Source organism: Tupaia chinensis, unplaced genomic scaffold (assembly GCF_000334495.1).
Source record: "Tupaia chinensis unplaced genomic scaffold, TupChi_1.0 Scaffold000387_1, whole genome shotgun sequence".
In the NCBI taxonomy this organism is placed as follows: Eukaryota; Metazoa; Chordata; class Mammalia; order Scandentia; family Tupaiidae; genus Tupaia; species Tupaia belangeri.
Genome location: NW_006159889.1, coordinates 3,120,647 through 3,147,459, shown reverse-complemented (window position 1 = coordinate 3,147,459; position 26,813 = coordinate 3,120,647). Strand labels below are relative to the sequence as shown.

Below are 26,813 nucleotides of genomic sequence, written 5' to 3'. Positions count from 1 at the left end.
TTGTCAGAGTAAGACAGAGAGACAGTACGTGATGGCATGTTTTTAAAGCCATTGGTTCTGAACCATGGAGTTGGCTGGCTATGTGGGATCTAGCTGCCTTAACCACCATGCCACCAGCTGGCACTGGAAAATAGAGAATATTTTAAAGGACAAGATATACATTATAAATTGAGTGTTTCTAATCCAAAATTTGAAATTGAAAATGTTCTAAAATTTGGAAGTTCTTGAATGCCAACATGACACCACAAGTGGAAAATCCCACACCTGACTTCTTGTGATGGATTGCAGTCGAAGTGGCATAAAAATGCTGTGCAATGAAGTTCTGCATGGGAAGGTTTCCAACTCAAGTCTGGAGACCTTCCTGAATACCCACGTACACCTATGACCCAGGACTGGCTGAAGGCTAGGGGTGGTGTGTGCTATCAGAATCCTGTTGGGAGTGCTATCTCCCTCAGTCTCTGTCTCTCTTGCTCATGGAAGAAATAAATACAAGAACTTTAAAAAAATAAATGTGAGGCCAGCAGGTGGCATGGTGGTCAAGCCACTGGACTTCCTCATGGCCAACTGTGGTTCGAGTCCCAGACCCGGTGACTTGAAACTCATTCCAGCTATGTGGGTGTGTATATGCCCAGAATCCTGAGAGGTGAATGAAGGAGAAGGGATTGTGGTATGGCCATCCCTCTGGGGGCGGGGAGGTGATTTTTTTGTTCTCTCTTTAGGTCTCTATGGCAAGTGCATATGCCCTATAGCAAAAATCTCTCTGGGCTGGCAGGTGGCATGGTGGCACTGGACTCCCACATGGCTGACTGCAATTCATCCTGGACCTGGAGGCTTCTTTTCTCACTTTCTCTCTCTCTCACTCTGTCCCTCTCTGGTTAAATGTAAATAAATAAATCGGGACCATCAGTTAGCATAATGCCTATGTCGCTGGACTCCCACATAGTCAACTGCAGTTCGAGTCCCGGACCCGGTGACTTAAACTCACGCCGGGTGCGTGTGCGTGCGTGCCCAAGATCCCAAGAGGAGAATGGAGGAGAAGGGATTGCAGCGTGGCCATTCCCCCTGGGGGGTGATTTCTCGCTTTCTGTCTCTCTGTCTCTCTCTGTCTGTCTGGCGAGCGCATGCACCGTATAGCAAAAACCTCTCCAAAAAAAAAAAAAAAAAGTAAATAAATAAAGTTAAATAATTCTTAAAAAAAAAAAACAAAAAACCTCTCAAACAAAATTTAAAAAACGAAAATCACACCGAGGGCAGTGCATATGTGCCAAAATCCCGAGAGGAAAATGAATTTGAGAAGAGATTGTGGCATGGCCATCCTCCCAGGGAGAGATTTCTCACTTTCTCTTTCTCTGCCTCTGGCAAGTGCACATGCCCTATGTCAAAAACATAAAAAAGGGTAAGTAGGTGACATGGTGGTGTTTGGGGCTCTGGACTCCTACGTGGTCTACCACGGTTTGAGTCCTGGACCTGGTGGCTTGCTTTCTCTCCCCCCACACCTCTGTGTCTCTCTGTTTAGCGCATGTGCCATATAACAAATTTTTAAAAAATAATAAAAATTAAAATAAAGTTTTAAAAAACAAAAAATGCCACATTACAAAAGTATTGTATAAGATTATCTTCGGGCTAGGTGTATAAGGTATGTATGAAAGATAAATGAATTTTATGCTTAGACCTGAGTTCCATCCCCAAGATATGTATTATATATGTAGAAATATTCCATAATTCAAAAAACATCAGAAATATGAAACACTATGGTTGCAAGCATTTTGGATAAGGGATGCTCAACTTGTATTATAATTTGTCCGCAATTCAGATTTAATAACCAGTATTAACATTTTATTTTATTTTATTTTTTTAGAGGTTTTTGCTATAGGGTGCATGCATTTGCTGACAGAAAGAGACAGAGAGACAGAAAGCGAGAAATCACCCCCTGGAGGGATGGCCACGCCACAATCCCTTCTCTTCCATTCTCCTCTCGGGATCTTGGGCAGGCATGCACACACGCCCGGCGTGAGTTTGAGCCACCGGGTCTGGGACTCAAACCCTAGTCGACTACATGCAAGTCCAGCGACAAAGCCATTACGCTAACTGCTGGTCCCCAGTACTAACATTTTAGATTGTATCCTCTCAGAATTTTTTCTCCATATGTCTACATTGTCATCACCAATTCTCCAGGGCTTGATATAGTGTCTGGCCCCTAGGAAGTGCTACATAAATATTTGTTCACCGAGTGAATGGAAGAATGGCTTTTGGGGCTGGCAGGTAGCATGGTGGTTAGGGTGCTGAACTCCCATATGGCTAACTGAGGTTCGAGTCCTGGGCCTGATAGCTTGCTTTCTCACTTTCCCTTTCTCCTTCTCTCTGTCTCTAGTCAAATTAAAAAAATAATAATAAATGGGGCTGGCAGGTGGCACAGTGGTTGAGGTGCTGGACTTCCACATGGCTGACTGCAGTTCGAGTCTAGGACATGCAGCTTGCTTTCTCACTCTTCCTGTCTCTCTCTCTCTCTCTGGTCATTGAATAATAGTAATAATTAATAAAATTAAACCAATGATTTAAAAAAAATAATAAAATAAGATAAATAATTCTTTTTTTCCCCCTAGGGTGTGTGTGTTCGCCAGAGAAAGAGACAGAGACAGTGACAATGTAAGGGGAAGTGAGAAATTCTTTAACTAAAAGAAAGAAGGGGCCAGCAGGTGGCATGGTGGCAAGGCTCTGACTCCCACACGGCTGATCATGGTTCAAGTCCTGGTCCTGGTGGCTTGCTTTCTCACTTTCTATCTCTCTTTCTCTGTCTCTAACTGGTCAAATTTAAAAATAATAATAATAGGGACCAGCAGTTGGTATAATAGCTATGTCACTGGACTCCCACATAGTCAACAACGGTTCAGGTCCCGGACTCGGTGGCTTAAACTCATGCCAGGCACATGTGCATGCATGCCCAAGATCCCAAGAGGAGCATGGAGGAGAAAGGATTGTGGTGTGGCCATCACCTGGGGGGTGATTTCTCACTTTCTGTCCCTCTGTCTCTCTCTGTCTTTCTGGCGAGCACACACACCCTGTAGCAAAAACCTCTAAAGAAAAAAAGAATAAAGAAAATTAAGTAAATCTTTAAAAAAAAAAAGGAAAATTAATTGTAAAAAATGGCTTTTTTTTTTTTTAAACATAGAAAGCATGAAATCAATTTTCTATTTATTTTATTTTTTCTCCACTGTAACTTTTGGCTCATATAATACTATTAAAATATGAAAGACCAGCAGGTGGTATGGTGGTTAAGGCATTGGATACCCCCACATGGTGAACCATGGTTCGAGTCCCAGACCCGGTGGCGTACTTTCTTACTTTCTCTCTCTGTATCTCTCTCTTGTCAAATTAAATGAATAAATAAATATAAAGTTAAATAAATAATTATTTAAAAAAACTTGAATGCCAGGGGACAGCAGGTGTCATGGTGGTTAAGGCACTGGACTTCCACATGGCTGACCACGGTTTGAATCTTGGACCTGGTGGCTTGCTTTCTCACTTTCTTTTCCTCTCTCTCTCTCTCTCTGATGAGCACATGTGCCCTATGGAAACTTAAAAATAAATAAATAAATAAATAAATAAATAAATAAATAAAAGAAACAAATAATAAGAAAAAAATTGTATGCCATAATTCACTTGGAGCTCAGTTCAAGTCTAAGTCCTCATGGAGCTCATAGTCCAGAGAAAGAGAGAGATAAGCAACAATTAAAATACTGTATGATAGGAGCCAGCAGATGGTGTTGTGGTTAAGTGTGCTGGACTCTCACATGGCCAACCACAGTTCAAGTCCCAGACCTGGCGACTTTCTTTTTCACTTTCTCTCTCTCTCTCTGCCCCTCTTTGGTCAAATGAAAATAAATACACAAATAAAGTTAAATAAAATAATTCTAAAAAAATATAACATCAGACATTTGTGCAGGGCATTATCAAAGCACAGAAAAAGAAGATTGATGGGGTCAGAGAACATTTCCCATATGAGATGATTACAGAGAGAGCCATGTGGAAAAGACTTGGAAGAACACATCAGGGAGAAAGAATATTACGCACATAGGCATTGAGGTGTGAGTGCGACTGTACAAATAGTTCTCGATATTTGGAGTAGATTGTGTCTGTGGGAGATAGGTATCTATCTATATATCTCATAGAGATAGATGAGGCTGGAGATATGGACAGGGATTAAATGAAGGAGAGCCTTTGTGTGACCCATGGAAGGTTCTCAAGTTTACTCATCCTGTATAATAGTTTGAAAGAGGCATGAGAGTGGAGCTAGGACGACCAAGAAGACATTGTTGAGTACTAAGTGAAAAGGATAGTCAGTGCTTCAAGCACTACTGAGAAGTACCTCAGCAACTGAGGTTTTTTAACGTTGTGTGTTATGTCAGCTATTCTAGGTTACAGTTTGCTTCCTTCCTGCTAGTCTGAAATGCTTTTGAAATCTTTTCATGCCTGTGAATTAGTAGAAATACTATTTAAAAATTGTATTAGAAAAGGAGTAAAATTCTCTATTGAAAAATGACTCTTTGAAAGGACATTACATACATAGTAAAGACCTGTAAAAGTAGGCATTGTGTGAAATACCTTTTTTTTTCTTTTTTTGGAGAGGTTTTTACTATAGGGTGTGTGTGCTCGCCAGACAGACAGAGAGAGACAGAGAGATAGAAAGCGAGAAATCATCCCCCAGGGGAGATGGCCACACCGCAATCCCTTCTCCTCCATTCTCCTCTTGGGATCTTGGGCACGCACGCACACGCGCCTGGCGTGAGTTTAAGCCACCAGGTCCAGGACTCGAACCACAGTCAACTATGTGGGAGTCCAGCAACATAGCCATTACACTAACTGCTGGTCCCTGAAATACCATTTGTAATAAAAGTTGTGTGCCTGTCTCCTTTGTATCTTAAATTCAGATGATTCTCCTTGCATGGTAAAGCTCTAGTCTTAGTAAAGCCTTGCCAAGTCAGGGAAATCATACTAAAAACTCTCTTAAAAATTTTTTTTAACTTTATTTATTAATTTATTATTTAAATTTTACCAGAGAGGGACAGTGAAAGAGAGAGAGAAAAAAAGAGAGAGAAAGAAAGTGAGAAAGCAAGCCACCAGGTCCGGGACTTGAACAATGGTCCGCCATGTGGGAACCCAGTGCCCTTAGCCACCATGCTACCTGCTGGTCCCCCCCTTAAAGTTTTATAATTGCATTATAGAATACACTATTTTTTAATTTAAAAAACTTCATGTATGTATGTACATATTTATCTATAGGGTGCATGTATTCTTTTTTTTTTTGGAGAGGTTTTTGCTATAGGGCGCGTGTGCTCGCCAGAAAGACAGAGAGAGAGAAAGCAAGAAGTCACCCCCCAGGGGGTATGGCCACACCACAATCCCTTCTCCTCAATTCTCCTCTCGGGATCTTGGGCACACATGCACACGTGCCCGGTGTAAGTTTAAGATGCCGGGTCCAGGACTCAAACCACGGTTGGCTACATGGGAGTCCAGTGACATAGCCATTACGCTAACTGCTGGTCCCAGGGTGCATGTATTCTCTGTAAAGAGAGAGAGAGAAGGAGAGAGAGAGAAAAATGAGAAAACACCCCCCAAGGTGGATGGCCACTCTGCAGTTCCTTTCTTCCATTCTCCTTTTAGGATTTTGGGCACACACACACAGTTGCCTGGTGTGCTTTTTAAGCCGCTAGGTCCGGACTCAAATCATGCAGTTGGCCATGTGGGCTCCAGCTGCCTTAACCACCATACCACCAGCTGGCTCTAGAATACACTATTAATTGAAACTGGGATTTATTTTCTGGAACTTTTATCAGAAAGAAAATGTTAAAAGGAAGCAAATCCCTATCAGAAAGTTAGAGACCCAGCCTCAGTTGGTATTGTTCTGAACTTCATTGATGAAAACCATGTCGCCAGCCATGGGTTTGGAATCCCTAGCTCTGCCAACCTGAGACATGCTAGACATGCCCTGTAAGATCCTAATGATCTGGAGGACTGGGGGTAGGGGATCACAGTGTGACCAAATATTGTTCAGGGTACTTCTCTTTTTCTGGCTCTTACTCTAGCTCTCACTCTATCATGTACACATGCTCTCTATCATGAGTAAATATCGCTTAAGCCCCAGTGCATGCTGGTTTACACTGCCACTCAGCAGGCTAAGGCCACATGGGAGGCCAGGTTTGATTCTTGGCCTGCCCTAAAAGCTAAGTGTGGTGCACATCCTTATAGTCCCTGCTACTTGGAAGGCTGAGGTAGGAAGATCATAACATTCATTGCAAGACTGTGTCTAAAAGAAAAAAAATGTTGGTGAACTTTAGATAAGCCATATTATTCATATTAATTGTTTTTTCTTTTATCAAATTCCTCTTTTAACCTTTGTAATATAAACTATGCAACAGTCTACACTAACCCCAAGAAACTAACTTCCTCTTTTCTTTTGATTGCTTTTTTTCCCATGGTCTTGGAAACAGCCTTCTAACATCAGAAAAGATAAGTTGCCTATCTGCCCAAAGTAGTCACATTTAGGCCTTTTTAAAATTCAAACAGGGACCCAGCCTCTGTGGTGCAGTCAGTAACTTACCCGTCAGCAGAGCTGGAAGCCACATGCTGACCACAGTTTGAGTCTCTGACCTGGCTGGCCGGTAACATGCTGGGTGTGTACATGCAAGCACAGAATTCTAACAGGCTGAAGGATTAGAGGAGAAGAACTGTGGTCTGACCAAGCCCTGTGAAGGTACACAAATGGACACACTTTTTTTTGGAGAGGTTTTTGCTATAGTGCGCGTGCGCTCGCCAGACAGACAGACAGAGACATAGAGACAGAAAGCGAGAAATCACCCCCCAGGGGGGATGGTCACCCTGCAATCCCTTCTCCTCCATTCTCCTCTCGGGATCTTGGGTACACACACACATGTGCCTGGCGTGAGTTTTAAGCCACTGGGTCCGGGACGTGAACTGCAGTCTACTAATGTGGGAGTCCAGCGACATAGCCATTACCCTAACTGCTGGTTCCCCAAAAATGGACACACTTTTATGAACAGAAAAAAATTTGAGTAGAAACACTGATCAAAATAAAAATCCTGCAAATTCATACATTCCCTTAGTACTTAAGCATTTCACATCATTTGGATGTATTTAATTCATACATCCCCCTAGTACTTTAGCATTTCCGAGCATTTCATGTTCCAGCATACTATATACATTTCTAGGTAGGTTACACATAAGATCAGAAGCAATATATATCTTTTTTTGGTGGGGGGAGTTTAAGGTTTTTGCCACAGGGCACGTACACTCACTGAAGAGACAAGAGAGAAAAGAGAGAGGAAGTAATTTCTCACTCGGGGATGGCCATGCCATAATCCCTTCTCTTCCATTCTCCTCTGAGAATTTTGGGCATGCATGCACACATGCCTAGAGTGATTTTTAAGCTGCTAGGTCTGGGACTTGAACCACGGAGTTGGCCATGTGAGATCCAGGTGCCTTAATCTCCATGCCACCTGCTGGTCCTATGAGGGAGAGAGAGTACCCTCAATAGGGTCTCAATGCCACAATCTACCCTAGCCTCAGTCAGCTGTAGATTTTGGGGATGTAGGTGCTGAGTATATTCAGGGAGTTCTCCAGACACTAAATCAGCTTTGTAGAGCTTTATAGAGCATCATGTTTTACTACTGTGCAAGCTTCAGAAACTATATTATTTATATTCAGATTGTAGGAAATAATAATTCTACTGAATTCAGTTCTAGGTAGACCATATATTGGGTTGTTGGGAAAGTCATGATGCATTTTTGCATAGAAAAACATGGAAAATATGTCATGACTTTCCCTAAAACCTAATATTTAATGTTATGTACATTTTTTGCTGTTGTGTTTTAGGGAGACTTAGACAGATTGGGGGGCAATTTTGACTAATTTTTTTTTTAGAGAGGTGTTTTTTTTTTTTTTTTTTTTTTTGCTATGGGGTGTATGTACTTGTCAGAGAGACTGAGAGAAAGTGAAAAGTCACCCCTTAGAGGGTATGGCCACACTGTAATCCTTTCTCAGAATTTTGGGCTCGCATGCACACGTACCTGGTGTGTTTCAGGCTGCCAGGTCCAGGACTCGAACAGTGGTCAGCCATGTGGGAATCCAGTGCCTTAACCACTATGCCACCTGCTGGCCTCTAAGACCAAACTTAAAGAGGATGATAGGGGGATCTTGAAGAAACTTTCTTTGGGAGACCTGAGAGGCTTAGCTTATATTTGCCCTGGGGAAGACTTGGTAACAGAAAAAACTATCATAAAGAAGGGAGAAAAAAAAGACTTATTTTGTTTGATATTTGCAGAACTAGGATTAAGGATGGGATGTTAGAGGGGAAGGAATGGAAACGCATATTTACTAAGTGCTTACTGTGCGTCAAGCACTTTGTCTAGTGCTTTATAGAAACACTTTCATCCTTTAGTTCATTAGTATGTTCACATTTAACTCATTCAGTGAGATGTAGTTAAGACTTGTCTCCATTTTACAAATAAGGGGTTTAGAGAAGGTAAGTAATATGCTCAGGATAATTCAGTTATAAAACTGGAATTAGAATTATTAAAACTTGTTTTTTAAAAATTTATTTAAGATATAAACATGGACACATTTTAAACAATATATAACAATAGATTTTTAAGAAAGGTTACTGTTTTTACTCTCATTACATAAAAGTTTATGCATTTTTACAAGCTTTTTCAATCTCAGTGTCTTTGCCATCACCAGATCCTTTCTGAATTATCTAGCACAGTTTGCTGTATTATCTGCTTTTCCATTCGACAACAGTCAACTACGTGGGAGTCCAGCGATATACCCATTATGCTAACTGCTGGTCCCAAGAAAATAACTCTTCAAAAAAAAAAAAAAGGAACTCACAAAATAATTCTTTAAAAAAAAATGGAACCCACAAAAATAATTCTTAAAAAAAAAAGGGACCCACAAAATAATTCTTTAAAAAAGAAGGGACCAGCAGTTAACGTAATGGCTGTATCTCCCATGTAATCGACTACGGTTCAAGTCCCGGACCTGGTGGCTTAAACTCACGCCAGGCGCTTGTGCGTGCGTGCCCAGGATCCTGAGAGAAGAATGGAGGAGAAGGGATTGTGGTGTGGCCATCCCCCCTGGGGGGGTGATTTCTCGCTTTCTGTCTCTCTTTCTCTCTCTGTCTTTCTGGTGAGCACATGAGCCCGATAGCAAAAATCTCTCCAAAAGAAAAAGAAAAAGAAAAGAATTATTTTGTTTAACTTTATTTATTTATTTATTTAAATTTGGAGATCCTGCTTTCTTAATCATCAGACCATACGCTGGCCCCTCAAATTTCCTTTTCTTTTAAATTATTATTATTATTTTTTTTATCGGAGAGCATGTATGCTTGTACAAGAGAGAGAAAGAGAGAGAGAGGAAGCTTCCCCAAATAGGGCACAGTCATGCTATAATCCCTTCTCCATTTCTCTGTCTTGCATGAATTTGGGACACCCACGCACATGTGCCCAGTGATTTTCAAGACCCTAGAGCTGGGTTTCAAGCCACCGTTGGTCATGTGGGATCTGGCTCCCTTAACTATGCTAGGCTATGGGGCCATCCCAAAGCCATTTTTTTTTTCATTATGAAGAAAGTGTTATGAGAACCCACTTACATGTCATGTAGGTCAAATAGTTATTACCATTCTGTAAAACTTGGTATATCTTTTCCTTTTTTTTTTTTTCCAGTTTTGTTTATTTCATGAGTGAGACAGAGAAAGACAGTAAATACAGTAACCCTGACAGAATCTTGACACCACAGTCCTTTCCCTAACCATCAGTCAGTCTGGATCAGTCTGGGTACACACATCTGGCATGCTAAGGGAGGTCTCTGGCCTCCAACCAGCAATCTTTGCATGTGGTCTGACTTGCAAAATGTCCCATTTTACTGCTATACCGCTGTCTGGCTCTCATACATCTATTCTTTTGGTAGTATTTTTTAATGTGTGCGTGTGCAAGTGCACCCACATGGTGTTTAGACAGGGTCTTGCTATATTACACTTCTTCTGCTTTAGCCTCCCTCATAGCTGGAACTACAGGCGTGCACCACTGCTCCTGGTGTTTCAGGGTGGACCAGGGAATGAATCTAGACTTCCCACGTGGCCTCAGCCTGCCGAATAGCAGTGTCAGTGTGTGCTACAGTGGCTAGGCCTGCTGGTATATTTCAATGTAAGTGCAGATATGATTATTTGTGCTCTATTTCTATGTGTATCTCCAAAAGTCAGTTTATACAATCTTAACATCATAATTACACTTTAAAAAATGGGTAATTTTATGGGGCCAGCAGGTAGTATGGTAGTTAAGGGTGTTGTACTCCCACATGGCTGACTGTGGTTGGAGTCCAGGACCTGGTGGCTTACTTTCTCTCTCTCTCTCTCTCTCTCTGTTCCTCTCTGGTCAAATTAAAATAAGTGAAGTTAAATTAAAAAATTATTTAAAAAGAAAATATACTTACAGATGGATACTTTTCTTTCTTTTTTTTAAAATTTTTTTTTAGTTTTTTTGTCATAGGGCAGGTACATTCTCTGGAGAGAGACAGTGAGAAATCACCCCCAGGGGGGATGACCATGCTGCAGTCCTTTCTCCATCATTCTCCTCTCAGGATTTTGGGCATGGACACACACACACGCCTGATAAGACTTTCAAGCTAACAGGTCCGGGAATCAAACAGTGGTCAACTATGTAAGTATAGTGCCTTAACCACTATGCCATCTGCTGGCCCCAAAATGGGTAATCTTCTACTATTATATTATCTAATAGTAATACTTAAAATTTTTTCCAATTGTCTTTTTTAGAATATTTATTTATTTATTTATTTGCTATAGGGTGTGTGCGCTCACCAGACAGACAGAGAGAGACAGAGAGACAGAAAGCCAGAAATCACCCCCTGGGGGGATGGCCACGCCGCAATCCATTCTCCTCCATTCTCCTCTCGGGATCTTGGGCACGCATGCACACGTGCCCAGCGTGAGTTTTAAGCCACTGGGTCCGGGACTCGAACTGCAGTTGACTACGTAGGAGTCCAGCGACATAGCCATTACGCTAACTGCTGGTCCTAGAATTATTTTATATATATATTTTTCATTTGACCAGAGAGAGAGAGAGAGAAAACAAGCTACCAGATCTGGGACTAGAACCGCGGTCGGCCATGTGGGAAACCAGCGCCCTAAACCACCATGCCACCTGCTGTCCCCCCTAGTTGTCTTTTGTATCTGCTTTGTTAGAGTCCAATTAAGTATCATTGTATTTAGTTGTTTTACTTTTTTAAAAAAAAGTAATTTAAAAATTAAAAATAAATTACTTATCTTTAAAAGTTTCTTTTTTCTTCCTTCCTTCCTTCCTCCCTTCTTTCTTTCTTTTCTTTCATATGAGAGAGACTGACAGGCAGATAACCTTGACAGGATTTTGCCACACCTACAATCCTCCCTGCAACCTCCCAGTCAGCCAGGATAATAGGTGTGTTCAGCCGCACCCAGTACATTCGGGTTGACCTAGGATCTGAACCCTGGCCTTCCATGTGGCTCCAGTGTTGCACAGCAGCGCCCTACTACCTGCACCATAGTAGCTGAGTCTGTTTTAACTCTTAATTCTCCTTCTGAGTCAGAGTTTGAACAGTACCATCATGTACTCCAAAGCTTACGCTTTTCTTTCGTTGGCTAGAAAAAACTTTGTTAACACACACAACTTTCCAGTACTAGGCCAGGTTGCTTAAAGAAATAGTGAGCTCTTTGCTACTAATGTCTTCAGTAGGCAGAGCTGACTCTGACCTATGGTGTGCCCAACCCAGTGAACACTTTTCTTCATACTGTGTATTACTTGGTGGTATTTGGTATACTTGCATTTTCTATCTTTGGTTTTGTGACTTGCTTTCTCTTGCTTTTATTCCTACCTCTGTTGTTCCTTTTCATTTGTATGCTCTTCCTTTTTTGTTCTGTTTATGTTGATTCTCCCTTTGCCTCTTATCTTCTTTCACCTAAAGACTTAAAAAAAAGTTGCTTGGGCTTTGGCATATAGAAGGAGCTCAGTATTACTTATTAGTCATATTCTTTACTTTGGGAAATTCTTTAGTATGAGCTGGTGATTCTTGATTGTAGATTTTCATTCTAGTTCTCTCTCTTTGTGGCATCTCTACTGCCTCCTGGACATTATTACCTGGTATTCCCTCAGATACCTCCAACTCAGTAAGATCAGTAAAGAATTTGCCTCTCCTTACAAATCATTTTCTCACTGGACTCCCACATAGTTGACCACGGTTTGAGTCCCAGACCCAGTGGTTTAAACTCATGCCAGGCGTGTGTGTGTGTGCGTGCGTGCCCAAAATCCCGAGAGGAGAATGGAGGGGAAGGCCATCGCCCCTGGGGAGTGATTTCTCGCTTTCTGTCTCTCTGTCGCTCTTTGTCTGTCTGGCGAGCGCATGCACCCTATAGCCAAAAAAAAAAAAAAAAAAAAAAAGCATTTTCTTTTGGTGATGGCCTGCTCATTTTGCCAAGTTCCCAAACCAGAAACATGGAAGGATTCTAGTTAAACTTGGAGTCATACTAGGTATCTCTTGTACCTACTACATCTACTCAATTCCCTTTCTAAAGTTATTTATCTCTTTTCCCACTTTTCTGTCCGTGCTGCCTGTACCTTAATTAAGCGCTCCTTACTTCTGGTGTCTTTCTGGGTGCCTAGGGCCCAGGAGGGTTGGAGTCCTGTTTTATTCTGTTTTATATGTCCTTCTCCCTCTCCCAGAGAAGCAATTTCAGTAGTGTTTAAGTGTACAGCTCTGGTATGAATTCTGGGCTCTGTCACTTCTTGGCCATGAGATACTGCAAGTTAATGAATTCCTTCATGCCTTTGTTTTCACATTTGTAACAGGGGGATAACTGCGTATATTTTCTAGGGCTGTCAGCGATATTAAGTGTAAAGACTGTAGACAGAAGTCTGACTACTTTTCCTATTTTTCCAAAATCTTTTCAAAAGGGGACTGGGGAAGTCATGCCCACAAACATTAACAGACCATTTATTTTCTATGAACAGGATTCTTCCTACCTCCTGTTCCTGGCATAGTATCTTTGAGATGTATATTTCAACCCATTACAGTATATTCTTGTGCTTATCTCTTCCCAAGACACAGAACTTCTCTTTTCCTTGAGATGTAGATTAAGCCTTTCTTTAACTAAGACACAGATCTTCCCTTCCAATCACCAACCTAAGAATTGTGGAACCCACCTATAAACTACAAGCCCCCCTCCTTCTACATGTCCCGCCTTTTTGGGCCAGACCAATGGAAAATCTTTTCACTAAATGTTGTCTATCAATCTCAAAAACAAGTAAAAGAAACCTCTGTACATGATCATCCCGAGAAAAGGCATGGATGCTTCTTCTCTGGGCCTAGGTCACTCACAGTTGGCTTGGAAATAAACCACATTAATTATTAATTATTAATTTTACAGTTGGTTATTTTTTTCTATTGACAAAACACTTCGAGGGCTGGCCCCATAGTGTTGGAGTCTAGTACTGTACGGAGGAAGCCAGATCCCACATGGTTGATCAGTGTGTGAGTCCCAGCAGCTTGAAAAACATGTATGGGTATGCATGTGTGCGCCCAGGATCCTGACAGGAGAGACAATTGGAGGAAAAAGGGTTGCAGCATGACCAGCTCCTGTTGAAGAGTGCTTTTCTTCTCCTGCTTGCTTGCTTGCTCATGCATGTGCATGATCTCTGGCATTTTAAAAAATAATTGCTTATTCAATTTTATTTATTATTATTATTATTTTTTAGTTTGACCAGAGAGAGACAGAGAGAGAAAGGGAAAGTGAGAAAACTAGTACTAGGACTCGAACCATAGTTGGTCATGTGAGAGTCCAGTGCCTTAACTGCCATACCACTTGCCGACCCCTCTCTCTGGCATTTTAAAAAACACTTGGAGGGGGACCAGCAGTTAGCGTAATGGCTATGTTGCTGGACTCCCCAATAGTCGACTGCAGTTTGAGTCTTGGACCCGGTGGCTTAAACTCATGCCGGGCACGTGTGCGTGCGTGCCCAAGATCCCGAGAGGAGAATGGAGGAGAAGGGATTGCGGTGTGGCCATACCCCCTGGGGGGTGATTATATTAATATTAATTCATAATTAAGTAACTTAAATTATGGTCTAGAAAAAAGTAAGCCTGAGATATTTGTATGTGGTTAATGCATAAGATTAATAAATGTCAGGATCAGCAGATGACATAGTAGTTGCATGGCTGGATTCCCTTATGGGCAACCATGGTTCGAGTCCTGGACCCAGTGGTTTGAAAGTCGTGCCAAGTGTCTGTGTGTGTGTGTGTGCCCAAGATCCCAGAAGGAGAATGGGTGAGGAAGGATTGTGGCATGGCCATCCCCCAGGGAGATGATTTCTCAGTTTCTGTCTCTCAGTCTCCATCTTTCTGGCGAGCGCACACACCCTATGGCAAAACCCCCTCCCAGCCTCCAAAAAAAAAAAATACTTGGAAATGTGTCTGGGTGATAGTAAATGCTCAGTAAATATTATGTAGCACCTATACCTTGCAACTAGTGGGAACCAAATTAACATTTGAGTCAGTTAATAGAGGGGATTGGTGAATTGGTCAAAAGATTGAACTAGCGATTGAGCTAGCTGGGCACTGTGGTGTGTGCCTGTAATATCCCAGCTGCTTAGGAGGCTGAGGCAGATGTATCATGAATTTAAGGACAGCCTGAGCAATACAGGGAGAATGCCTCTTTATTATTTTTTTTAATAGCCAGGTGCATGTGTACACATTCTCAAAGGAAAAACATGAGAAAGAGGCGAACCACCTACCCCATTAATGGGTTGTGGTCATGCTACAATCCCCTCTCCTCCACTTCTCCATCCGGTCGGGATTTTGAGCACACGTGCCTAGCACAGCTTTGAAGCTTTTGGGGTTGGGATTTGAACTGCAGCTGGCCATATAGAATCTGGCTCCCTTAACTACTACGCTATAAGCCAGCCAGAGACCCTGCCTTTTAAAAAAAGAAAAAAGATTGAATAAGTTAACCTCTAATTGCCTTTACAATTTTCAACCTAAGTTTCTGTTTTATGTATGGCCCAGGGCCCAGTGGATTGTAGTTACACAGCAAATATGATGCTTTTCCAAAAGAGCTAATACACTTTTAAGAACTGGCTTTTGATCTGTCTGGCACTAATAAATGCCATTGTGTCTATTCATGGCTAATTAAATAGAGGATGCCAGTTTTTATGCTAGATTGCCTCTGGTTTGAATGGAAACTGCAACTCATTTCACAGTAGGATGGCAAGCTCAGCAGTTTTGCTTTTATTTTTAATTAGGCAATCATCCTGAAATGCGTCTGTGTTTGCTGTGTTGGTCTGGAGGAAGGATAACAGCTGATCAGACCTGTCATGTAGAATTGCCATGTGTTTGGTCTTGATACACAGCTAATGTACTTGTCAGTATTCCTAATCTGGAAAATGACTGGCCGGTTTTCAGAGCTACCTATCACTCCTAGTAAATCCTTATTTTATTTTGGATTAGTTAGGAACTTTTTATGATTATGGAAAGAAAACAAAATATAATTAGGATATTAGCATATTATGTTTCTATCCTTTTTCTGCTCTGTCCCAAGCATGTGAAAGTCCACCGAATTGTCAGAAATCCTTTTTATTCACTTTGTGGGACTTGATTACTAACTTTGTGCACACACGATTCCATATTTGGAAGGATGTTGAAGATTTTGGGTTGCTAGCTGACACTGCCATTTCCTGCTGTTGATTAATAGCTTTTCAGTGCATGCAAGTTTTTTTTTTTTTAACATCTACACTATTGTGAAATTTTAGTTACTTTGATTCTGTGAAATGAAGGGATAAAAGCAAATACACTAGAATAAAAAAGAAAGAATGATAGGGAATTGGCATCTTTTTCCTGTCAGCTTGGCATTTATTCTTTAGCAAGTCTGTTTACATCAGTGCTATTTTTTTTTTTTGAGAGTTTTTTGCTTATAGGAAAGTCTGTTTGTATCAGTGCTATTTTTTTTTTTTTGAGAGTTTTTTGCTTATAGGGTGCGTGTGCTCACTAGACAGACAGAGAGAGACAGAGAGACAGAAAGTGAGAAATCACCCCCCAGGGGGGATGGCCACGCTGCAATCCCTTCTCCTCCATTCTCCTCTTGGGATCTTGGGCATGCACACACACGCGCCCGGTGTGAGTTTTAAGCCACCGGGTCCGGGACGCGAACCGCGGTCGACTACATGGGAGTCCAGCGACATAGCCATTATGCTAACTGCTGGTCGCTATCAGTGCTATTTTTTAATTCCTGTAGAATGTGATTGAATAATTGAAGGCTTTTGGTTTAGAGGCTAGTGGAGCTATCATCTGTACATGTTTTAGTCTCTCTGTTGAGGAGGGTAGGAAATAGTAGTAACTTTTTATAGGCAATCAATAAATCTTTTTTTTTTTTTTTTTAGGAGAGTTTTTTTGCTATAGGGGGTGTGTGCTCGCTGGAGAGACAGAAACAAAAAATCGCCCCGTAGGGTGTGTGGCCACACCGCAATCCCTTGTCATCTATTCTCTTCCCAGGATCTTGGGCACACATGCACGTGTCCCCAGCATGAGTTTTAAGCCACCTGGTTTGGGGCTCAAACCGCAGTTGACTACCAGGAGTCTAGCAACATAACCATTAGTCCATCTACTGGTCCCTCTAAATCATTTTTTCTTAGAAATGTAACTATGTTTCTGGAGGAGACAAGTCATAGGAGGAAGTGTTTAGATTTGGAACTGTTAGATTGGAATCTTCAATCTGTCTCTAGTTATTTGTGTTTGGGCAAGTCGTAATCTCCCAGGCTCTTAATTTCTTCCTCTTTAAACGGGAGATGATGCATTTACAAAATACTTGGTAGAATGTACGGTCTGCAATAAATGGTGGCTGAAGTTATTATCATTTCCAGAAGCATTTCAGACAGGAGTATGGTCTAGCTGGGAGTCCTAACCATTTCCTTGATTCCTTGGAAAATGATTTGTAGAATTTATACTTTGGAAAGATGATACATGCTATTAGATATAGAATATTTAGTTCACCAACTTTGTTTTTATTGGTAATCTTTCAAATACTTTCTGCAATCAAAAATCTTTTCATTATACTTTGTTTATGAAAAAACAAATCAATCCCCATATAAATAAAAATTAACCTTTTAAACACAAACCTACCTATGTAGAAATGAAAGAAAACTTTTGGGGCTAGCAAGTGGCATGGTGGTTGAGGCCCTGTACTCCTACATGGCCGACCCTGGTTTGGGACCCAGATCTGGCGACTTGCTTTCTCACTTTCTCTCTCTCTCTCTGTCTGTCTCTGATGAATGCACATGCCCTGTAGCAAATAATAATAACAAATAAAAAATAAATAATTCTTAAGAAGATGTTTTGAACTTTTAAGTATTTCAGTATTGAATTTGAGAACAGTTACTAGGAAAATTATTTGGGTTGGGCTAGCCAGTGGTGTTGCCGTTGGGACAGCTGGATCCCACATGACCAGCTGTGAGGTTTGAGTGTCAAACCTGGCAACTTGAAAATCACTCCGGGTCCGTGGACTTATATACCTAAAATCCCGAGAAGAGAATGGAGGAATAGGGATTGCAGTGTGATCATCCTCCCAGCGGCTGCTTTCTCATTTCCTCTCTCTTTCTCTCTGTCTCACTTCTGTAAGCATGCATGCCTTGTAGCAAATTAAAAAGAGAAAAATAAAGAAAAATATTTGTGCCCTTATAAACTTCATAATTTTGGCATTTTTGAGAAGACGGCTATTTTCTATTCTAAGAACAAAAGTGATTAAGCTTTTCTAGCACTGTGTTTCTCAAGCAGGGCACTCTTGGCCTTTAGGGCAGGACAATTCTTTGTTGTGCAGGGCTGTTTTGTGCATTGTAAGACATTTAGCTTCCCTGGCACCTGCCCACTAAAATGCCAGTAGTGCCCATCCCACGCCTCCACCATTGTGACAATAGCTCCTCCCTGACAAGACACCCCATCCTCTACCTAAATTTTCACATGTCCCTAGTTGAGAATCACTGGAACCCTAGCTGAAATGTTTTTAGTAAAGCAGATTAAGAATGAACAGTTTTCATTTTTAAAATGTCAAGTATTTACAAGCTTAAAATGAATTATCCTTACTTGAGCAACTGATGAACTTTAGTTGTTTCCTCCCTTATTATAGACGATAATAAAATGAAGTGAATCATTGATAGTCAGGTCTGCTGTACTTAATGTGCGAGAGTTTCTTTTAACTTGTTAAAAATACTTTTTCTCTCTTGAAAAATGCTTTGAGCCAGGATACAATGTTATTTATTTTTTCAAAATAAAAATATCCAAATTGTCAGTTTGTTGTGCTGTTGTAAAACTTGTAACAGGACTCCTCCCAAATGAGCTCAGTTGTAATGAGCAATTCCTTACCTCCTCCTACCTAGGTGAGCATGTAAAACCAGATCTTTTGAGCTACGGAGAGCAATTCTGTCTTCCATGCTTTAGTATGCAGAACTAGATCGGCCACTCCTCAGGGGACCCATATATCTCCAGATGGTCCCTGAGTACAGTAATTAAGCACTGTGCATTGGGAGTTGGATCCCATATGGCTGCAGTTCCAATCCTGGCATCAGTGGTGTGCTGTGAGTTCTAGTGCCCCAAATCCTGATAGGATGGTGAAGTGGGGGAAAGGAGATGGCAGCATGACGCCACTCTCCCTCTTCTCTCTCTCTCACTGTGGTGAGTGCTTGCTGGGAGGTTTTTTTCTTTCTTTCTTTTTTTTTAAAAATATATATATGTATACGTATAGCTCAAAAAATGCAAAAGTCTGTAGATGGTAGACCTATTAAGTTGTTTAGTTAATTTAGCAGGCAAGAATGTTTCATATGTTCAGTTTTAATGTCTTTTATTTTTCTAAAGTTGTTTCTTCTTTTTTTTAATCTCTAAAAATTATAATCAGCCTAATCTTCCTCTGTACTTAAGTCTCTGTCCTCTTTTCTTCCCAACTAGCTTACTCCTCACAGTTCTCCTAGCAGAAAAACACTGAACTAAATAATGATGAAATGAAAAAAGTTTGAGCTTTGGTGCTGGATAGAGCTTAGTTTTAATTCTGGTTCTATCAGCTGTGTATCCTTAGGCAGGCTATTTAACTTCTTGAGTCTAGTTTTCTTGTTCTGTAAAATAGAGGTCATACTTACCTTGGTGCTATGATTTAAGGGTTAAATGAGAAAGTGCTTGAAAAATTCCTAGTGTTAAAAAAACAAAAACAAAAACAAAATACAAAACAACAAAAAAACCTGCAGGACCAGCAGGTGGCGTGGTGGTTAAGGTGCCAGACACTCCCACATGGCCTATCACGGTTCAAGTCCTGGACCTGGTGGCTTGTTTTCTCACTTTCTCTCTCTCTCATCAAATTAAAATAAATGAATGAATAAACAAAATTTCTAAAAAAATAAAAACCCTCAAACCGTGGCTGGCCATGTGGGAGTCCAGCATCTTTAACCACTATGCCACCAGCCAACCCCAGGCTAGACTAGCTTAATACCAATTCCAAATTGCCAGAAAAAGAACTGTGTTTGATCCATCTTGGATAGTGCTGACTTCTAGTTATGGCGAGGAAGCCAAGGTCCTGTCATAAGGCTGGCTCTGGCAGGCCTGCCACTGTTCTCCATTGTTGGAGGTGTGGAAGTAGTCTGGGTAGGTATTCACCACATTTATGAAAGCATCTCCCTCACAGTGTTGTGTTTTACATAAGATCCTTACAATTAAAAAGCAGAACTAGGGAGAGACAGGCTAAAAGAAAAAGTGGGCTTGCGTTTTATTCTTGGTTATGTACCATATGGATTGGAGCTTTCTATACTCATTTCTGGAATGTGCTGTTTATTCAATGGTGAATTTTTTTTTAATAATTTATTTGACTTTATTTATTTATAATTTGACCAGAGAGAGACAGAGTGAGAGAGAGAGAAAGTGAGAAAGCAAGCCACCAGGTCCAGGACTCGAACCGCAGTCGGCCATGTGGGAATCAAGCGCCCCAACTACCACACCACTTGCTGACCCCTCAATGGTGAATTTTTACATTGCTGTTGGATGAAGTTTTCTTTTAAAATAATATATAAGTGAGACAGAGAGAGGGAAAGTAAGACAGCCCCTACCTCCAATGGGGCATGGTCACACCACATCCTTTCTCTTTCTCCATGTTTTTGGGCTTTGGGGCACACAACACACATACTCATCATATTTTCACAGCTGCTAGGTCTGGAGTTTGAACCACATGGTCAGTCATGTCGGATCCAGCTCTGTTAAACGTTAGACCATAGGCTTGACCCTATGATATGTAATTTTAAAGTCTACATGTCACCTTTGTTTTATATGTTTAGACTTGATATTTTTTCTTTTTAAAAAATATTTATTTAATTCCATTTGTTGTTGTTATTTTTTAGTTTGACCAGAGAGGGACAGGGAGAGAAAGGGAAAGCAAGAAAACAAGCCCCCAGGTCTAAGACTTGAACTGCTGTCATCCATGTGGGAATCCAGTGCCTCTAACCACCATGCCACCTGCCAGCCCTGACTTAATATTTTTTCAGGCTATAAAGCCTGAGGCTATAAAGGGCATTGGTAGGAACACGGGCTTTTGAGTCAGTGTTTTAATTTTATCTCTGCCGTTAGTGACTGCATGGTTACTTGATCTCTTTGTGAAATGAATATAATTAAATCCTTCTATTGTGGATTATCTGAAAATCAAATGATATGTACAGCTCTTGTACTGTTTCCTAGAAAGCAGATGCTCAGGGGTGAGGCTGGCAGGTGGCATGGTGGTTAAAGTGCTGGACTTGCACATGGCTGACTATGGTTCAAGTCTCAGACCTGGTGGCTTGCTTTCTCACTTTCTCTCTGGTAAAATTAAAATAAATAAGTAAATAAATAACAAACAAAATTAAATAATTAAAAAAATAAAAGGTATCAGTGGTTTTTGTAGTTAAAGGCACAAAGTTTCAGATCTGAAAAATCAGGAGCTAGCATGTAAAGGAAATATTTTGCAATGAGAATTCATTGTATGTTTTTATCCATTAATCATCTTAATGAATTTTTTAAACTCTCTTGTTTAGTGTCAAACCAGAAGAGAAGTAAAATTCAACAAAAACTTATTATGTGTGGAGTTCCATCTTAAAAGAAGAAAAACGTGATTCTTGAGACTATGGATCGGAGCAAACGGAATTCAATTGCGGGATTTCCTCCACGTGTGGAGCGACTTGAAGAGTTTGAAGGAGGTGGTGGAGGGGATGGGAACATGACCCAGGCGGGAAGAATTTGGCCATCTTCATATCGAGCTCTTATAAGTGCCTTTTCCAGACTGACACGTTTGGATGACTTCACCTGTGAAAAAATAGGGTCTGGCTTCTTCTCTGAAGTGTTCAAGGTAAGTAATGCCTTAACTTTTCTTGTATTGTCTTGCTGATGGTTAGATTCACTGCAGGAGTGTATGTGTGTGTGTTTTAGAGAGGGTTTTTTTTTTTTTTTTTTCACTACAGGGTGCGTGTGCTCACCAGACAGAGAGAGACAGAGAGACAGAAAGCGAGAAATCACCCCCCAGGGGGGATGGTCATGCCGCAATCCCTTCTCCTCCATTCTCCTCTCGGGATCTTGGGCACGTACGCACACGCGCCCTGTGTGAGTTTTAAGCCACCGGGTCCGGGACACGAACCGCGGTCGACTACGTGGGAGTCCAGCGACATAGCCATTACGCTAACTGCTGGTTCCCGTATGTGTGTATGTTTTAAAGACAGGGTCACACTGTTGCAGTCCTACCCCAGCTTCCCAAATGGGACTACAGGTGCTCACCCCTATTCCTAGCTCTTTTGTTGGCCCAGGCCACACTCGAGCTCATGGTACTCTACTAGTTGCTGGGATTACAGATGCAGTTCATTGCACTTGGCCTTTAGGTTGGACTGAAAATTGAACCCAGGCCTCTCATGTGATCCCAGCCTGTGGAGCACAGTGTCTTAGCAATGTGTACTGCAATGTTTGGACCAATATTTGCATTTTAAGACAAGCTTTACCTAACAGGATGCTATGGATCTTGAGCACTGTTCTAAACTCTCCCCTCAAGTTATTTATTAATTCATAAGATATTTTAATTATAGGGAACCAGCAGATGGTGTAATGGTTATGTCACTGGACTCCCACGTGATCAACCACAGTTTGAGTCTCAGACCCAGTGGCTTAAAACTCATGCTGGCTGGGCGTGTGTGCGTGCATGCCCAAGATCCTGAGAGGAGAATGGAGGAGAAGGGATTGCGGCGTGGCCATGCCCCCTGGGGGGGTGATTTCTCGCTTTCTGTCTGTCTCTCTCTGTCTGTCTGGCGAGCACATGCGCCCTATAGCAAAAACCTCTCCAAAAAAAAAGAAATAATAATAAAATAAAATGTTTCCCTCTCCTTCCAAAGTACTGCCATATACTCTGTGCTCTATAATTGTGGAGGATTAATATAGTTAAGGAGTGGGTGACAATAAATATTTTAACGGAAATATTTTAGTATTATTGTAGTATTGTGAGATCATCCATCTTTTGCTTTCTCTTTGAATGTTTACATTTTGCATTTGACAAGTAGTCCCATACCTACTAAAATCTAAACTTTGATAATATGTGTGTAATATGTTTTTCTTTTTGTCTTGGTGTGAAGATGATAAATGAAATTAAATAAATAATTCTTTAAAAAAACAAAACAAACAAACAAAAAAACCCCAAAAAACTCATGCTGGGGGGCCAGCAGATGGTGTGGCGGTTTCAGTACTGGACTCCCACATGGCTGACCACAGTTCAAGTCCTGGACCTGGTGGCTTGCTTTCTCACTTTCTCTCTCTCTCTCTGTCCATCTCTCTCTGGTGAAATTAAAACTTAATAATAGCAATAGATAAAATTAAATAAAATAATAAAAAATAAAACCATGATGGGCACATGTGCATGCCCAAAATCCTGAGAGGAGAATGAAGGAGAAAGGATTTTGGCTTGGCTATCTGTCCCGGAGGAGGACTTCTTGCTTTCTGTCTCTCTGTCTCTGTCTCTCCAGCAAGCACATGCACTCTATGGCAAAAGTCTCTCTCTTAAAAAAAAAAAGATATTTTAATTATAAAAATATGTGCTTAGAGCCAGAAGGTGGTATTAAGGCACTGGACTCCCACATGGTTCGAGTCCTAGACCTGGTGGCTTGTGTTCTCATATTCTCTGTGTGTGTGTGTGTGTCTCTCTCTGGTGAGCTCATGTGCCTTATAGCAAATTAAATAAATAAATAAAATTAAAATTAAAAAAAAATTTTAAAGAATTATTTATTTAATTTTATGTATTCATTCTTTTATTTTTAATTTGACCAGAGAGAGAGAGAGAGAGAGAGAGAGAGAGAGAGAGAGAGAGAGAGAGAAACAACGTGAGAAGAGAGAGAGAGAGAATGAGAAAGTAAGCCACCAAGTCCGGGACGTGAACTGTGGTTAGCCATATGGGAGTGTCCAGCAACTCAACCACCATGCCACCTGCTGGCCTCAAAAAATTCTTTAGGAAAAAAATGTGCTGATCAAAATTCAAATAATATCGGAATTTACCTCTGTCCCCTCCCACATATATATGTGTATGTGTGTGCATGCACGCATGTGTGTGTGTGTGTGTGTGTGTGTGTGTGTATGTATATGTATCTCCAATAATGACCACCTTTTGCAATTTTGTATGTATACCTCTGGACCAGTTTTTTTGGTGTATATATGTGTGTGTGTATGTATTAAATGCACACATCTTCTATGTATAGAAGGGGACTTTCAAAAGTTAATGGAAGGGGACCAGCAGTTAGCGTAATGGCTATGTCGCTGGACTCCCACGTAGTCGACCGCGGTTCGAGTCCCGGACCCGGTGGCTTAAAATCACGCCGGGCGCATGTGCGTGCGTGCCCAAGATCCCGAGAGGAGAATGGAGGAGAAGGGATTGCGGCGTGGCCATCCCCCCTGGGGGGTGATTTCCTGCTTTCTATCTCTCTGTCTCTCTCTGTCTGTCTGGCGAGCGCACGCGCCCTATAGCAAAAACCTCTCCAAAAAAAAAAAAAAAGTTAATGGAAAAATGGAATTGTAAAGTATGAGTTTATATTTGTGCAAAATAAATGAGAAATTCCTTTATGATTTTTAAAAAAATATGTATTTTCCTTGAACTTTTTGAAGACTCCCTCATACATTCATACTTATATATATGCACACATACATAATATGAATACACATAAAAACACCCACATATAGTTTTCATTTTCTTTTAAAAAAGAATTATTTATTTTTTAAAAAAATTATTTTATTTAACATTATTTTTATTACTATTATTATTATTTTTCAGTTTGATCAGACAGAGAGAGAGAAGAGGGGAAGTGAGAGAGCAAGCCACCAGGTCCAGGACTTGAACCATGGTCGGCCATGTGAGAATCCAGTGCCTTTAACCACCATGCCACCTGCTGGTCCCTATTTAATTTTACTTACTATTTTTTAATTTGCTGTACGGCACACATGCTCCCCAGAGATAGACAAAGAGAGAGAGTGTGAAAGCAAGCCTCCATGGAGGTCCAGGACACGAACTCTAGTCAACCATGTGGGAATCCAACACCTTAACCACCATGCTACCTATTGACCCCTTATTTGCTTTTCTTTTTTTTTAAGTTTTGTTTATTTATTTCTTTCATGAGAGAGAGAAAGAGACAAAGACAAAGAGCAAAAGAAAGAGAGGCAGAGAGACAGGCACTCTCTATAGTGTCTTCATACTGCATTTTACCTTTACTCTTAGCTGGCCCAAATCATAGGCACATATCCACACTCCTGGTAAGCTCAGTTATATTATCACTGCAGGGGAACGGCATTTGGTGTAATGGCTATGTCGCTCGACTCCCACGTAGTGGGATTCGAGTCTCGGACCCAGTATCTTGAAAATCAGGTTGGATACACATGTGTTCATGCCCAAAATCCCAGAAGAAGAATGGAAGAGATGGAATTGCAACGTGACCATACCCTCTAGGGAGTACCTTCTCATCTTCCTTCTCACTGTCCCTCTGTCTCTCCAGTGAGCACACATTCCCTATGCCCTATGGCAAAAACCTTAAAAAAAAAAAAATAAATAAATAATAAATAATAAGTAAATGGGGTCAGGTGATGCTGCAGTGATCATTTTTTGTTATTATTTTGGAAAGGTTTTTGCTATAGGGCACGTGCGCTTACCAGAAAGGCAGAGAGAGACAGAGAGACAGAAAGCAAGAAATCACCCCCCTGGGGGGATGGCCACGCAGCAATCCCTTCTCCTCCATTCTCCTCTTGGGATCTTGGGCATGCATGCACATGCATCTGACATGAGTTTAAGCCACCAGGTCCAGGATTCAAACCAGTTGGTCATGTGGGATCACTGCCTTAACCACCACACCATCTAGTGGCCCCATTTATTATTATTATTATTATTTTCTATAGAATTATTTATTTAATTTTATTTCTTCATTCATTTATTTATTTTTTATTTTTTGGAGAGGTTTTTGCTATAGGGCATATGTGGTTGCCAGAAAGACAGAGACAGAGAGACAGAAAGTGAGAAATCACCCCCCAGGGGGGATGGCCATGCTGCAGTCCCTTCTCCATTCTTCTTTTGGGATCTTGGGCACGCATGCACACGTGCCCAGCGGGAGTTTAAGCCACCAGGTCTGGGACTCGAACTGCGGTCGACTACGTGGGAGTCCAGCAACACAGTCATTACGCCAACTGCTGGTCCCTCAACTAACTTTATTTCTTCCTTCCTTCCTTCTTTCTTTCTTTCCTTCCTTCCTTCCTTCCTTCCTTCCTTCCACTCTCCCTCCTTTTCTCCCTCCATCTCTCCCTCTCTTTTTTTCCTTTCTTTCTTCTTACTGGAGAGGTTCAGAGTGAGAACCAGAGCGAGAGAGAAAGAGAGAGAGAGGGAAAGTGAGACAGTAAGCCACCAGGTCTAGGACTTGAACTGTGGTTGGCCAGTGGGAGTCCAGTGTCCTTAACCACCACATCACCTGCTGGCCCCTCTACTTTTTATTTTTAAGATCACAATGGGGCCGGCAGATGGCATGGTGGTTAAGGTGGCTGGACTTCCACATGGCTGACTGTGGTTTGAGTCCCAGACCTGGCAGCTTGCTTTTTCACTTTTCTTCTCTCGCTCTGTTCAACTTCAAAAAAAAGAAACCACAATGAATTAAAAAAAAAAAAATAGATCACACTTAACACAGCTTTATTTTTGAATTCCTTGTAAAGGATTTACCTTTTTTATAAAAATGTCAATTGTTGTTTATTGATAAACTGAAGTCTTAAAAAATGAAGGATTCTGGGCTGCCCCCGTAGCATAGTGGTTAAGTGCAGTGCAAAGGCAGCAGATCTCACATGGCTAATAAGGGTTTAAATTCCAGCCCCAGAAAAACATGAGGGGTGCACAGCAGGATCCTGATGGGATGGAGAATTAGACCTGCTGACTTTAAAAAAAGAAAGAAATGAGGGATTCTTGGGTCTGGGATTAGCTATGACATCTCATTGGTCCTGCCTCTGTACCTACCCTGGAGTAGTCAGACCTGCTGATAGCTCCACCCTGGGCAGAACTTGGCTGTCAAATAATTACCTTTAGATTCTACTGATTATCTTGTTTGCTTGTGTTTTATGGTTCATTGTTTCCTAATTTTATCTTTATTTCTTTCTTTTGCCTACTTTCTTTTTTTTTTTTTTTTAGTTTTTTCTAAAGGGCCACTGGTTCACCAGGGATT

At 41.1% G+C, this 26,813-nt stretch overlaps 1 protein-coding gene across 3 annotated transcripts in view; it reads left to right on the top strand.

Moving 5' to 3' along the window:
- Positions 1-26,813, top strand: part of TESK2 (testis associated actin remodelling kinase 2) — a 168,216-nt gene that overhangs the window by 13,135 nt on the left and 128,268 nt on the right. For all 3 annotated transcript variants that reach the window (XM_006153809.3, XM_027773923.1, XM_006153808.3), the window contains one exon: positions 21,144-21,454. In XM_006153809.3, coding sequence (XP_006153871.1) covers positions 21,233-21,454 — 222 coding nt within the window. In that variant the 5' untranslated portion in view covers positions 21,144-21,232. The remainder of the gene's footprint in view (positions 1-21,143; positions 21,455-26,813) is intronic.